We start from the raw sequence: 15,506 nt of genomic DNA, 5'->3' as shown, positions 1-15,506 counted from the left end.
CGCCCATGCTCCAGAACCTTCTGTGGTTCTGTATTCTCACACGCTCAAGTCCAGGCAGGCCAGTCAACGAAGCCTTGGGAGCAAGGCAGCCACCTCCCCTCTCGAGACGTCTTTCCCGGGGCTCTCTCCTGGGCACGTCCTGCCTCCCGCCCACATGGGAGTTGCCCACCCAACCCCTGGCCTGGCCAGTCTCCAGGTCCTCGACTGCAAACATGTGCAGACCCGAGGCTGCTGCCCAGAGCTGGCAAGCGTGCCCGAGCATCGGGGGAGCTCAACAGCCAGGGGAGGCCCATGTGCTGGTCAGGCAGCCGCAGAGGGAGGGCTGGGTGTGGGAGGGGCTGGGGGTGCACAAGCCGGCCCCCGACCTGGGCAGAGGGCACCCCTAGCACCCCATTGCTGTGGCTCCCCACTGCTGTGGCTCCCTGCAGGACTCTGCACACACACACACACACACACACGGCCTCCACCCCGGGCAGGGTGGGGGGGTGGCCCCCCACCACGGTCACCTCCCTTGGCAACTCCCCCCAAGGGGAACCGCTGAGTCATCTGTCTCCCGCAGGGAGCACAGCCCTCCCGGTTCTGTACAAAGTCACACAAGCACAGCCAGCGCCACACAGCTCTTGCGCAACCTGGCACCGTCCTGCTGGCATTTCTCGGCTGCTGCACCCGCACCCAGGGCAGGGAGCCCCACGCATGCGCCCCGCACTTGGAGAACGGCAGCCAGGCACACCTGGGCCCCCGAGAGGCCTCTAGGGACCTCCGTGCGGCTGCTGAGTGCAGAGCGTCCTGGGGAATGAACACCGAAGTCACCCTGTCCCCGCCTGAGGCAGATGGGCCACTGCTCGCACCACACACCTTCATCGGGCCGTCCCCCTGGAGGCAGGGCCACAGGGTGCTGGGCAGGGGTGGAGGGACCGCAGCTCCACCACTGGCTCCAAGTGACCCTGGGAGAGTCCTTGTTCCTCTTTGGCCGCTGTTTCCTCAATACAAAGCAGAAGCCGGGCCTAGGCTGGTGATTTCCCAGCTCTGCTCCTGGAAGCCCTGCAGCCACACTTGGGGTCTAGCAGTGTCTCGGAGCTTGGATCGCTTGTGGCTGGTCCCTGGGCAAGCGTTTCCTCTGCACAAGACACAATTCCAGCCTCACCTGTTCCTCCCACTCAGACCCGGGCTTCCAAGAAGCTACGGAATGGGACGCCTGGGCCAAAGGTCAGTGGGTCCTCCACCCCCGGGCAGGTCAGGGCGGGGGAGGGAGGAGGGCCTGGGAGGGAGAAGCCAGCCAGGCAGCGTGTGGGTGCTGGCAGAGGCGCAAGGGGCCAGCTCCAACCACACAATAACAGGTCACCACTTCAGCCAAATACCTGTCTGCTGGGCTGGCAGACAGAGGCCTCGGAGGCAGCTTCTGAAGTCACCAAAGCCTCAGGAATCTGGGGCCCAGGCGGACAGAGGCATCAGGTGTGGTTCGAGAAAAAGAGCAGGGGGAGAACCCCAGCCTTCCACCTCCAGGAGGCCTCCCCGGCCTCTCACCCCTTCCCCATCCAAGAGTCAGGCTGGATCCGTCAGGCAGGAAAACAGAGCCCAGAGCCCATGCCCTGTTAGGCATCACAGGGATGCAGTTACCAAGTTGGAGAAGCTGCAGAGACGAGCAGGAGAGCATGAGATGACACAGAGATCAGCAGCCTTGGCAAGAGAAGGCCACTGTCAACCCTAGGGCTGGAGGGAAAGCTAGAGCAGGTGCCTCCAGAGCCCAGCCACCAGGCCGTCCAGGGGAAGCTCGGGTCACACAGGGGCCTCCCCAGTGAAGGGAGCCAGGACCATGGGGACACAGGATAATGGGCAACAGTTAGAACCACAGGAGGAGGTGGTTCCTGTGAGAGAGAGAGGAGGAGAAATGCCTTTTCTCTGCCTTCCAGTCCCCCAGGCTCCTACCTCCCATGGACCAAACCTGGTCAGAACGAGTTGGCAAGGAAGCCTGGGAACTGTAGTTTGCAGGCAAACTATCCACGCCCAGGGAGGGATCAGACCTGGATCTGAGCAAATGAGGGCCAGAGAGACACCCCCAGGCTTCTACCTTGCAACCCCACCCCCGCCCCATGCTTCCAGATCCGGCCCACACTTCAAAGTTCAGCTGCAACCCTCTTCCCACCATGAGCTGGTTCCGGCCCAGCCAGGTTCTCAGTCTTTCAGGCCACACTCCTCTGGCCCTGGTCCCCTGGGCCCATGTGGGGTCCGGGCAGGAAGCCCTCTCTCAACTCTCCCCCATCCCAGGCAGCAGCTCAGCAGGCCTCTGTCACAGCTGAGCAAAGCTCCGCAGTGCCCTTCTGCCCTGAACTCCCCAAGTGCACTTATTTCTAAGAAAATCTCCCCCCCACCCCCCGCAACGAAAATTCCCAGGACATTTCTTGGGGGAGTATCTGTCCCTACTGCACAAAGGGAACGTACCAAAGAAAGCCAGGCACACCCATGTGAAACTGCTCGAGCCCAGCCTGACCTCGGAGGGAGAGGGAGATGGGAGCACAGAGGTCTCACTGCTTCCAGAAGCCTCCGCATGCATTCCTAGGGCTCGAGACCCAGGAGGTTTGCAACAGAGGGAAAGACATGAACTTCACCGCCTGTGATGGGATCTGACCCTTCCGGTACAAGGGCCCTACCCTGCCTGCCCCAAGCCCTGCCCCCTCCAGCCTGCAAGGGTCAGCAGCGGCTCCCTAATGGGCCGTGTTCTCCAGGGCCCTTCTCCCAACATATCCAAGCCCAAGAGGTCACTTCCCCTCCTGTGACCTCTCTGCTGTCTCTCGAGTAAGCCCCCACCACCAGAGCCAGAGCGATGAGCCACAGGAAGACGTACAGAAACCACAGGAGACGCGCAGAAGCCAGTTCACACAGGCTCAGGGAACGCAGTGCCATCTCACTGGGAACTCGAGGTGCGCCACGGCGGAGAAACTGACACCGCGGAAATGGGCAAACCCTTCAGGTCAAAGTTCAGCCCCAACCATCTTCCTTCCGGAAGCCCTGGTGGCTGGTTCCGGGCCAGCGTGGCTCTCAGTCTTTCTGGCCACACTCCTCTGGCCTTGGTCCCCTGGCCCCACAAGGGGTCGGGGCAAGAGACCCTCTCTCAACTGTCCCCCGTCCCAGAGACGTCCCAGCAGCTCAGCAGGCCTCTGTCACGGCCGAGCAAAGCCCCGTGGTTTTTTCCTTTCTTTCTCTTCCTGGAAAGCCTGGCTGTTAACTGCTTGCAAGCACGTCACTGGATGAGGCCTCTGACCTGCTGGGTGTGCGCTCCATCACCACCGGCAACCCCAGCCCCAGGCCCTGCCACCTCGGCTCTCCCACCCTCTCCCTCCAGCTGCTCCCCAAGCCCACCAGGTCCTTCCAGGCCTCCTCTGCCAGAGCTCATGCTGTCCCCCAGCTGCTCGAGGGGAGAGCACGTGGGCAGGCTTCTGTTCCGAGTTCAGATCCCGTCGTGTGACCCTGGGCAAGTGGATTCCCCTTCTCTGTCCCCTCACCGAGAAAAGGCAGGAGGCAGCACTGGGCTGTCAGGAACAAAAAACAAGAGCTTGGGTGTTGCAAGCTCAGCACAGTGTGTGGTCCAGGGGTGTGCCCCAAACCGCTGTCACCCCCTGCTCTGCCAAGAGGAATGCTCCCAGGCTTCAAAGCTCAACCTCCCTGGTAAAGCCAGACCTGTGTGCCCAGCCTGACTCTCCTGTGCCCTCCCAGCAGCCCACTTCTGGGTGACTGTGGCTCTGTGACATAAGTGCAAAGCCCCCTGCAGCCTGGGGTGGGGGGGCCAGGTCCTCACTGTGTCCTCACCTCCAGGTCAGGGCAACAAGCACTCCCTCCCTTTCTGCGTCCCCTTCCGTGGGACAAGGCAGTTCCCTGCTCCTTCCTCACGGGCACCCGTCCAACAGGGGCAGGAAGAAGAGGCAGAAAGTGGGCAAGTGGCCTCATGTGAACTGAGGGTGAATCAGCCTCAGGGCTCACCTCCAGCTTCTGGCCTCTTTGCAAAGGTGAGGACAAATTCTGGAAGATGGCACACCCAGCAGCCCAGACTGGATGCCACTGGCTGGCCAGCTCTACTCTCTGTGGGAAAGACAGTGCCACACTCACTACCTGCCCTCGCCGGCCACACCCAGGGCACTGACCAAGCTGTGAGGCGCTCCTCTCACTGTGCCTTCCCAGGAGGTCAAGGCCAGGCTGGGAGGGAGAGGGATGCCCCCCCCCAACTTTCTTGCGAAGAGCTCAGCGGATCCCCAGCAGAAGGTTATCAGATGCTATTACGCATCACTTTCTCGCTGGGGCCTTGAGCAACTGTCTGAGATGCCCGGGACCTCAGTTTCCTGCTCTGCAGAGTGGGGGCAATAAGAGTACCTCCTCCTGAGTGGTTCTAAGCGATCAGGTGCTTCAGGCACACAAGGAGAGCTTAATAAGTTACTAAGCTACTGTAATTTATTACTCTCATTGTACACAGGAAGAAAGGGAGCTTTAAAAGGGGACCCACATAGACACAACTTGGAGCTTTTGTCCTGAGTCCATGCAGAATCGAAGCTGTAAAGTAACCCTCGTGACTGTGCGACAGCCTGGAGCCTCTGGAAGAGAACAGATGGAGAGAAAGCTCCAGCTCCTGTGCGCTGAGCAAGGACGGCAGAATGGGCATCACCGATGGTGACTGTTTGGAGCCAGGTGTTGTATATGCCATCACGAGTGTCCTTGTCGCCCTAAAGGTTCTGGATGGCCAGGCTCAGACCCCACTTGTAAAGCATAAATCACAGAATCCCAGGTTCACAAGGAACATGAATGCCCATTCAGGTCTGCTCCAGAGACGGACACAGAGTCCCCTCAGCGACTAGGCTAGGAAACCTCTTGAATACCTCCACTGATGGGGAACTCAGTATCTGTAGAGGCCACACATCCCACTGCAGATCCACCTGGGGAGGAGGCAATGGGAAATAAACAAAGGGGCCAGAGGAGCCTGGCCGCTGAAGGCTGATTCTGCCAGCCTCTCAGATGAGCCTGAGGTAGGTCCAGCCTCGAACCTCCGGGCCACTGCCCTCTGCCAGAGAAGTCCCATCTCTAGGAAGTAAGGGCATCTCTGGGTGCTGGGCTCGAGGGGGAAGATGTGGAAACAGGCCAGGGCACACACCAACGGGTTCCACACCCCCCGGGCCACAGGAAGGAGAAAGGGGTGGCCCCCAGGCCGGGCACAGCAGCACCAACTGCTGCCAGGAAGATCGAAATGCCCAGATAATGAGCCCAATTCTTCTCACGGAGACACCAACTAATGAAGGGAACACAGGAAGGCCCCTGTCACAAGCCCAAACTGTTTATACAAGTGTTAAAAATACATTTCAAAAGAAAGCAGGGAAGCCCGAGGAAACCCTCTGCTGCCCTTGGAAAATGATTTCTGAAAGCCACGTTAATTTGTTTGCCGAAAGGTGTTTGAAGTCGCTTCGTGTACCCCTTGGGCAACTTTAATTCCCCCTCCTAATCCCCTATTAAACCTGATGCTCACTAGCACTGCCTGCTTAGGGGATTATGATGTTTATTCTTAATTATACAGATACATATTTGGGTCCATGTGTGTTCCTGTGTTTTTATGTAAATTCAAGAGGCACTGTCAGCGCCCCCGTCTCCAAGATGCCCCCAAACAGCCTGAGCGTCATTAAGGCCCAAGGAGGATTTAAAATGAAGTTTAAAGGGTCAGAAGAGGATAAATTTTTAAAACTCATTTTCAAAGCCTTGTAACCTTACAGCCAGAGATGAATGGGTTCATGGGAAAGTGTAAGAAGCTACACGGGTAGAGCTGAGCCCAGGAGGAGCGGGGTTGCGGAGTAGGGCACCTTTGCCAATGCCTGGCAGAGCGGGCGGGACCCCCAGACAACCCGCATCACTCATCACCAGCAGCAAGCCCCTGTTCTTAAATACCTACTATGTGCCAGCTTTTGTATTCGGCTCTTCACACACCACAGCTCATTAAACCCAGCTGCCCTCCAAGCGGGGTGCTAGTATGGTTCCCAGCTTTCAGATAAGGAAACTGAGGCACGGAAAATTCAGGTGACTTCCCTAAGATCCCTCTGAAGAAAAGGTAGAGGAAAAAAATAACATTTGATGACAATGATAATGATATTAATTGAGTGCTGGTAACGTGCCAGGCACAGTATCACCTGCATTATCTCATTTAATCCTCACCAAATGCCAGTAAGCTAAGTCCTGTTCTTAACTGTACCCTATAGATGATGAAACCAAGACTCAGAGAGACTCAAAAAAAATGCCGCCAAAGGTCATGGAACCAGTAAGGACCTGTGACTTGAACGCAGGTCAGTGAGACCTCAGAACCCCAGCCCTCCATCTCTTGTCTCTCACTCCACCAACCAACAGCGTGCTCCCCAGCCAGAGGACTTCAGGACAATGGCACAAGAGACGCGACAAGACAGCATGCCTCCCACCGGCCCTGGAGGCCTGGTCACCAAGGATCTGTCTAGGTTCGGGATTGTCAGGACCCCAGTAGCTGAGGTAATCTTGGAAGACTCCCTGGAGGAAGGGGCTACGAGGCAGGCTGGGGAAGAATAGGCTGAAGTGGGAGTGGATTGAAACAGGGTGCACAGCTGGGAAAGGCATAGGACACTCAGAAGCACTTGGCTGGAGACATCGGGAGGCAGATGGGCAGAAGGATTGGGAGAGAGGTCCGGTCTGGGGACAGACATCTGGGGGTCCCAGAACCGCAGGGATCCTTCCATCAAACCCACCCTCTGTGCAGTCCCTCCAGTGAGCAGGCGTGAAGAAAACATCCCTGCTCCTGCCTTTGATAACAGGTCCCCTCTCCTGAACCCTCCCAAAGACAGGGCTCCAGCCCGCACCCCTTCTCCAGGGATCAGTAAACTTCTGCTCCCTCCTGCAGCATTTGCATCAGCACATAAATCTGTTGTATTATCTATGTTTCAAAATCCCCTGCCTTGACCTCCACACCCCTCTCAAGGTGACACCCCATTACACTGCTTCCCAATTTGGCAAAACACCACGAGAGCCGTGGGGGAGCCGGCCCCCTGCCTCCTCTGGCCTCCCCAGGGGACTGGCTCGCCCCAGGTCACCTACGGCTCCGATGGTCAAAGCCCACCCTCAGCAGCCTGTTCCCGACTGGTGGAACCGTCCCTGTCACCCTCACTGGTGTCTCCCACATCTGTGACTGCCTGGTCCTCGGTCGCATCTCTGAGCCCACTGTTGTTCTCTATGGCCACCACCTCATCCAGCCGTGTGGCTCTCAAGGCCACGCCCATGATGCAAAATGTCCCTCTCTAGCCCCAGCCCTCCTCTCGGCACCACATGTACATGAGAGCAAACTTGATGTTGTCCTGTGCATCTAACAGGCTTCTCAAACTTAGCCAGTCCCAAGCTGCACTCCCGAATCCCACTCCCCAGCACCTGCCCCTCTGCTGCCCTTCCCCCATCTAGCAAATGGCTGGAGGGCTGAGGCAAAGAGCGATGCTAGCCCTCAGCTCGAGCAAGTGTGCACAGAATGCCAATCCATCTGAAATGCCTCTGCACTTCCTCCAACACACACCTGCAACCACCCACCCACATCTTCCACACCCACTGTGTCCTGCCAGCTACGCTGTCGCCAGTCTGCACCTGGACTCCCGCACCAGCCTAAGGGACCTCCCAGCTTCACCTTTGCTCCCTACAAACTATTGTCCATTCAGTGATTGAAGGGTGCTTTCTTTTCTTCTCTTTTTTCTTTTTTCTTTTTTTTTTTTTTTTTTTTTTTTTTGGTTTTTTAGGGCCACACCCACAGCATATGGAGGTTCCCAGGCGAGGGGTCAAATCAGAGCTACAGCTGCCAGCCTACACCACAGCCACAGCAACTCAGGATCCCAACCGTGTCTGCGACCTACACCACAGCTCACAGCAACGCCAGATCCTTAACCCACTAAGGCCTGGAATCAAACCTACATCCTCATGTATACTAGTCAGGTTCAAGAGCACTGAGCCACAATGGGAACTCCCAAAGGGAGCTTTCCAAAACACCATTCCAGTCATGTCACCACCACCACCCCAGCCTCGCGTTGTACTTGGAATCGTATCCAAACTCCTAAATAGTGAAGATCCAGCCCCACGTGGTCTGAACTCTCTCTCACTCCGATCATCTCTTACCACGTTCTTCCGGATTCCGAAATCCAGCTGCATTGTCCATTCTGCATCTTCAACACACTGGTCCTGCTCAACCCCAGGGCCTTTGCACTTGCAGTTTCATGTGCTTGTCTTGCTTTCCCCTGAAGTTCTCACAGCCCATTCCTGGTCATACAGATCTCAGCTGAACCGTCACCTCTGTGGGGAAGCTGTCCTTGACCCCCCAGTTGAAAAGGGTTTTCCATCACATCACCCATTTTTAATGCTTTACAGTGCACCTGTCACACCTGACAGTTTTCTTATTCGTTTACCTTTGTGTGCTATCTGTGTCTCTCACCAGAGTGGGAGCCCCAGGAGCCGGAGATCCCATCAGTCAGGTGGACAGCTATGCCCCCAGCATCTGGCCCAGCACCTGGCTCAGCCCTGGTGCTCGGTCTCCGTGACATGAGCGACTGCATCGTCTCATCACCTACCCAACCGCCCCCAAGACCTTGGCCTTTCCCACATGGTCAAGATCAGTGTCCCAGGTGTGTCAGAGCTCAAGGGCAGGGTGAAGGGGAGTGGCCGTCACTGTGGCTGCCTTTCCCCCACCCCCAGCCTCAGCCACCCCTCCCAGCACCCCCCACTGCCCGGGCTGCGCTGGCCACACTTGCCCTGGCCTGGGGGTGAAACGCCAAGCAGGCAGCCTTGTGCTCTGGAGCAGCAGCTCTGCAGGGAGGCAGCCAGGGCTCAAAGCCTGGCTCCCACTTATGGCCAGGGGACCTGAGCAAATCTCTCCACCTCTCTGAAGCCATTAAAAAAAAAAAAAAAAAAAGTCAGTGGTTGCCAGGGGATGGGGGTGGGAAGGATAAACAGGTGGAACACAGAGGAGCTGTAGGATAGTGGAACAGCTCTGTCTGGTACTATAATGGGAGCTACAGATCATTAGCCATGTGTCTATTCCCATACAAGGTACAATGACAAGCACGGACCCCGATATCAGCTATGGTCTCTGGGTGGTCATGATGTGACCACGCAGGTTAATCAGTTGTAACCAGTGTCCTCTGGTGGAGGACGCTTGTTACGGAGGAGGCTGTGCATGGGCGGGGGTTGGGGGGGCAGCCAGGGAGCAGATGCAACTCTCTGTGTCTTCTCCTCAATCTTGCTGTGAACTTCAAACCCCTCTATTAAAACAAAAGCTCTTACAAAGTTTAAAAATCATAAAACCCCAGCAGGGAGCCTGGAGTTCCTTTCTGATGAGTATCTGGCAAAATGTGACTCTGCCCCTTTAAGCCTTCCATCTACCAAGGAGCTAGACGCAGCCCTGATGCTGTCGAGTTATTGCACCACAGTTAAAACATGAGGCTCCCCTCGATACCTGCAAAGTATGAGTTCTAAGTGCAGCCACACTGACAAACACGTTGTCCGCTCAGCCCCTCACTGCCAGACAAAAAGTTAGGGACCGCGCTCTGCAGCCCCGTGACCCGACAAGCTGCCCCTGGGCCCCAGGAAAACGGTGTAGAAGAATCCACGAGGTATGCAATGGTCCTCAGGGTTACACCCAGATGTCTTGGCCTGAACGCCCTTCCCGGTAGCCCACGCCATCCGCACCAGTCCAGCCCACTCCCACGGTACTGCCCACACAGGCACGTGCTCTTGTGACCACCCCACCCCACCCCCCGCCTCTAAGCAGCCCCAGGAGGAAACAGGATGAGGAGGACTGGTCCGTCTTTGCAAACGGGGACACTGAGACCCAAAGATATGCAGAACTCAGCATAGGAACACACAGGAAGGGAGGGACAAGAATTCTGGAAATCCAGTGGCCTGACTCCTAATCCCGTGTTCTTTAAAAAAAAACAAACAAACAACAACAACAAAAAAAACCAGTAACAAAAAACAAACAGACAAAAACACAGGGATGGACTCCTTATCATCAGTATTCCTTTTATATCTCTCCTAGTACCAAGAGCACTTGGAAATCTTTGTTCTTTGCCTGGATGCTACAAACCGCCATCTTTGCAGGTGTCCTCAATTCCATCTTACAGTCGGGCTTCACCATAAGCCTCTCAGGTGGGCATCGGCCTTGCCATCTCATAGATTTTGAACTGAGGCCCAGCAAGGATTCTGCCTGGCTCAAGGTCACATGGACCATCAGAGGCAGGGGCCACAGCGCCTCCACCCCAGTGCTCCAGGCTTGCTACGCATCACCTCCCAGACCTAAATAAAACCCTCACTCCAGATCCCTGCAGAGTCACAGCTCTGTGCCAATGACCTGCTCCTGGAGGTGCCACTCTGTCCCCTGACCCTCTGCTGCCCATCTTGCCGACTTCAGTGCCCTGTCTTTTTTTTTTTTTTTGGCCACAGTGTGCAGCAGCTTGATGTGGGATCCTAGTTTCCCAACCAGTGGTCAAACCCAGGCTGCAGTGGTGAAAGCGCCAAGTCCCAACCACTAGACCGCTAGGGAACTCCCTCGGTCCACTGTCTTTGAGGTACCAGAGTCTATATCCCTTGACAATGGAGCCTCTGGAATGTGAGTACCTGAAATAACATCCTCCACCTCTGCCCCGAGCACAGCTAATGACGCCTCCCACCTAGCGGGGGCGCCAACCACAAAACAAAGTCCTGAGAATGGAGCAGACGGGACACGAGCAAGCAGCCAGCCAACAGAGGAGATGCACAGACCTGAGAGTCTGGGGCAGGCCTTGGCATCATCCACCCACCCATCATCTGTCCACAGTGGCCAACACCTCCACCTGCTTGTTTCTGCAGAGGCACGACCAGCTCGGAGGCGTCAGCAAGCCCATCCTTTATGCCAGGCACTTAAGCCTGGGCAGCACAGGCAGATAACCCCCATTCCCAGGAATGCCTGGGGTCAGTGGTCAAGGGCGAGCAGTGGGGAAATTGTCCCCCGTCTCTGGAGGGTCTGGTAGACCAGCTTCAACATCGCAGTAAATATGCAGACAACAGTCCAAGGACCATGGTCCAGGTATGGCCGTGGGGGAACTCGACGGAGAAGCAAGACTTGAGCTGACACTGAAGGGATAGGACACAGTCCGGGGTTGAGCATCTGCAAATGTTTGGAAGGTGCAAACACCCAGGAAGGACAGAAGTATTGCCTCGCCGTCCCCGAACCAACTGTTCTGAGGCATTACGCAAATCTCTGAGCCTAATTCACTTCTCGTGTTGAGATGAACATCTCACGGCGGATGGAGGCGAGCTGGACATTGGACCCACTCTGGATGCATGGAGGGGACTCAGAACACCACCCTTGGAGGACTTGCATGGACGGGGCCAATAAATAGACCCCCAAGGGCAGTGTCTCCACGTCATCCTAGACGCCGGGCGTCTAGGGAGCATGGGAGGAAGTGTGCAGCGCACATCACAGCACAGGGGACCCTCCCCACCGCAGAATCTTCCCGGAGAGAGGCCAGCCCGACAGGCCCCCCAGAATCCCCGAGCTCTTCATACAGACGGAAAAGGCCAGGCCCAGAGAGGGTCTGGGACTTGCCCTGGTCACACACCAGGCGTGTGAGAATCAGAAATACACCTTGTCAGAGTTCCCGCTGTGCCACAGCAGAAATGAACCTGATGGGTGTCCATGAGGATGCAGGTTTGATCCCCAGCCTCGCTCCGGGGGTTAAGGCCCTGGGGTTGCTGTGGCTGTGGTATAGGCTGGCAGCTGCAGCTCTGATTCGACCCCTAGCCTGGGAACCTCTGTATGCTGCAGAAATGGCCCTAAAGAGCCAAAAAAAAAAAAAAAATACTCTGTCTCTCCTGATGTGCGGGGCAGCCCCTGCCCCAACAGCAAGTCCTCTGCCCACTTCAGTTTGTCCCAGGGCCCCCGCCCAAGCTGTTCAGCCTATGACTTAACAGCTGACGAGCAGCCCCCAAGTGTTTGTGACAAGAGCCCTTTACACCAAAGCTTTGCTAATGAAGCAAAGGGTCCTCACTCCCCTCCAGGACGTTGTGGTCTCCCAGGGCTGATGCCCAGAGAAAGGACAGGAAAATGGATAAAAAAAAATTACATCATAACGTCTGGTTCACACAGAGTTTTCTCAACCGCGGAGACCCACTGGGAAAAGTCGAGGCAAGATGACCAAAGATTTGGTGGGTCTTTTAAAGTTTTGCTTGGTCGAAATGTTTGCTCTTATTTTACAGACGTCTTTGTCGCAGATAAAATTGTTCTCTAATTTGGTCATACATTTGGATTCCATTATTTTCGGAATATATTCCAGACATCTCAAATTCAACACATGTCATCGACCCCATTTAGACCTAAAGACTTGTAACCAAACAGTGACTTCAACACCGACTTGGAAGACTGTGCTGGAGTCACTCAAAGTTTTAAAACGCTGCCCCATTTTTCTCATTTCCTATAATGAAATCGCTTCCCCCCCACCCCGCCCCCACCGCTCCTTAAAATACGGCCGGTTCTTCAAGGGTCCGTGGAAAGTCAAACCAGTGAAGGAAGCAAATTTAAATATGAAAAATGGAAGAGTGAAATATGAAATCCTGGTCCACGGAAACCCTTGCAGCAAAACGGAACATCGGCTTCACTGCAGGGGAGGGAAAAGGGTGAGGGCAGCGCGCGAAGCGGCGTGAGCGCAGGAAGGGGATTTGCTCTAAAGCCTGCATTGCTTTATCGCGCCTTTTCTGACACGGATTAGATGAGAGAGAATCCGCCAGGCCCGCTCAAGGCGTCCTGGGGACAGTTAGGGAGAAAAGACGATGCCTTCTCTCCTCCGATCCTCATCTCCGAGCTGGTCCCCCAATGCATTTGTTAAACAGCGTAAGCAGGTCGGAGGAGCGTGCCAGTGTTGAGATGCCCAGAATTCACAAGCAGGGGCACAGGGCCCTTGGGACAGGCCTGCGCGGCGGGGGAAGGGTCTCCGGGTCTGGGCTTGGGCGGTCATGTTTGGGGCTGGCCAACCCGGTCACATGATGCCTTCGCTGCATCCGTGTCATAAGCAAAACGGCAAGAATAAAATTAGAGGAGGGGATGAGAGAGGGATGGAGACCAGGGAGGACCTCTGCCTCTCACAAGCGACCTCCAGCCGCTCTGCTCTCCATGGGGAGGCGGTCCCCCAGCAAGCAGGCCTCTGCCCGAAGCCCAGCCACCTCCCCCTCCGCCATACGACACATAGCTGGGGTCTCAGCGGGGCCTGCTGCCCTCCGGAGCCCAGGAACAAACCTCACTGCTCACTTGGCCCCCTAGCCCTAAACTCGGCTCAGGCCTCACTGGCAGGTCCTTTCCATCCCCAGCCACCAGCTTGCATGGGGGAACCAACAGGAGAGGGAGAGAGAGAGCTTCTGAGCCCCCCCACCTAAGGTCCATGATGCAGCACAGCCTCCCCACCCACCCTCCTGCACCTGGGGCATCTCTGGACAGAACAGCTCTGTCCAAGATGGGAAACCAGGTTTTGCTTCCAGAGGACGGCACCTCGTAGGGTGCTCGGTCCCAGGCCCCAGGGAAGAACACGGCCGCGGGTCTGCTTCCTTCCATGGGGGCTGGAGAATCCTGGTTGGAGTCTGCCATGTTCCCCCCAAAACAGAGGCAGGCAGACAAAGGAACACAAACGCGGCCACCTCTGAGAGAGGACAAGGTCAAGGGCCTCCTGGGAGATGAGCAGGAGAGAAAGGTGATGCCTTCGAAACGTCCACGAAAGGCCCATCTAGGCCCTGAATGGGGCTTCTTCAATATGTTCCAAACATGAGAAGGCACCCCCAACACCTCCCCAAAGCTGGCTGTAGGTTCACAGATGCACTTACCTGCCACGTCTTGGGCAAATCCACCTTCTTGGGCCTTGATTCTCTCAGATGCACCTCGAGGATTTGTTTTCCACGCAACAGCTTCGCCAGCATGGCAAACCTGGATAGATTAGTACTGGCTGGCTGTCGAGAGCACTCTGCTGAGAAGGACCATGTTCTCGGTGCTCTTGAGTGATGTCTGCCTTGACTGTGGGAGGACAGAGAGGGAGAGAATTTACTTCTCCCCCTCTGATGCAGCACAGCCTCCCCACCCACCCTCCTCCACCTGGGGCATCTCTGGACAGAACAGCTCTGTCCAAGATGGGAAACCAGGTTTTGCTTCTAACCCAGAATCAGCCCACCCCATTTCACAGATGGGGAAACTGAGGCCCAGGGAAGAAGCTAAGCCCATGTAAGAAGGTTACATGTTAGAACAGAAGATCAAGAATTAAAAATTCTTAACAAGGAGTTCCTGTCATGGCTCAGTGGAAACAAATCTTGACTAGCATCCATGAGGACACAGGTTTGATCCCTGGCCTGGCTCAGTGGGTTAAAGGCTCTCGCATTGCGTGAGCTGTGGTGTAGGTCACAGACGTTGGATCTGGCGTTGCTGCGGCTGTGATGTAGGCCAGCAGCTACAGCTCCGATGTGACCCCTAGCCTGGGAACCTCCATATGTAGTGGGTGCGGCCCTAAAAGGACCAAAAAAAAATTCTTCCCACTAGAAAATTAGACTTTGCCAACCAGTCTATTTCAATCCTCAAAGTTCCCTGGACTTGAATAATGTTACTTTTCAAAGCACCGCTAACCCATTACCTTCGAATGAGCCACACACACCGGTAAGCCCTGTGAGTGATGTAGCAGGCATGGGGACACTGAGGTCAAACAGGCGAGATGACACTCCCTCTTACAGAGAGCCAGTGACAAACCAGGATAAAACCCAGGTCAATCCACCTGCTAGGCACCTTCCTGTCAAGCTGATGTTTTCACCCATCCATACTGGGACAGTAGAGCCGCCAAAGGTTGATACACATCTGAGATGGGAGACTTGGGGGTGGGGGGGCGTGCCCAGAGAGCATTAACCCTTCAACTCCCTGAAGGGTTTGTACAAAGTGACAGGTGATTTGTGGGCACCACTGAAAGCCCTTGATGTCACTAGTGAGCCTTGGAGGGAGAGCCAGTTGCCTGAGAAGACACGCTCACCATCAGAGCCCCCAGACCCTACTCTCCCAAAGCCTTTTCGGCCAGCTAATACCATTCATGTCTCTAGGAGGTAGCTAACAAAGCTCTCAGTACATACAGCAAACTGAAGTCACAAAAGAGACCAATTAGCTGGTTATTATTTACTTTGCCAAAGGATTGGGTTTTTTGACCCCCAGGGTTCTTATCAAGAGCAAGAGCCCTTCTCCAAGCATTTGGGTCTAATCCCATCCACAAAGACTCTGACTACACCTGCCATTCAGAAGCACAAAGCCCCTCATGGGTCAGGACCTGACAACAGCCCTGCATAAAGCATCAGATGAATGGCTCCTGATTGGTCTAAACACCAAACCTGCCCCCAGATGAGCTGGGCAGTAAAGGAAGCACAACCACAGAAAGGATGCCAAGGAAGGAGGCCTGGGCTCTGAGACAATCTCCAAATGGCAGGCTGGGAAGGCTCTGGTC

General features: G+C 55.7%; 1 protein-coding gene and 1 long non-coding RNA gene across 10 annotated transcripts in view; one reads left to right on the top strand and one right to left on the bottom strand.

Moving 5' to 3' along the window:
* LOC110259485 (uncharacterized) overlaps positions 1–15,506 on the bottom strand; it is a 183,750-nt gene that overhangs the window by 137,289 nt on the left and 30,955 nt on the right. For all 9 annotated transcript variants that reach the window (XM_085014609.1, XM_085014614.1, XM_085014615.1 and 6 more), the window contains exon 2: positions 13,864–14,050. In XM_085014609.1, coding sequence (XP_084870735.1) covers positions 13,864–14,050 — 187 coding nt within the window. The remainder of the gene's footprint in view (positions 1–13,863; positions 14,051–15,506) is intronic.
* LOC106509564 (uncharacterized) lies at positions 1,015–9,315 on the top strand. Its single transcript, XR_001307217.3, has 3 exons — positions 1,015–1,206; positions 4,463–4,674; positions 6,225–9,315. It is a non-coding gene; the product is annotated as an uncharacterized LOC106509564 (long non-coding RNA).

This window comes from Sus scrofa, chromosome 2 (assembly GCF_054392235.1).
Source record: "Sus scrofa isolate SSC_HxYL_T2T_F1_AM1 chromosome 2, Sscrofa_HxYL_maternal_Yorkshire_Landrace_v2.0, whole genome shotgun sequence".
NCBI lineage: Eukaryota > Metazoa > Chordata > Mammalia > Artiodactyla > Suidae > Sus > Sus scrofa.
Note: the sequence above shows the minus strand (reverse complement) of the source record. Positions and strands in the feature narration are given on the sequence as shown.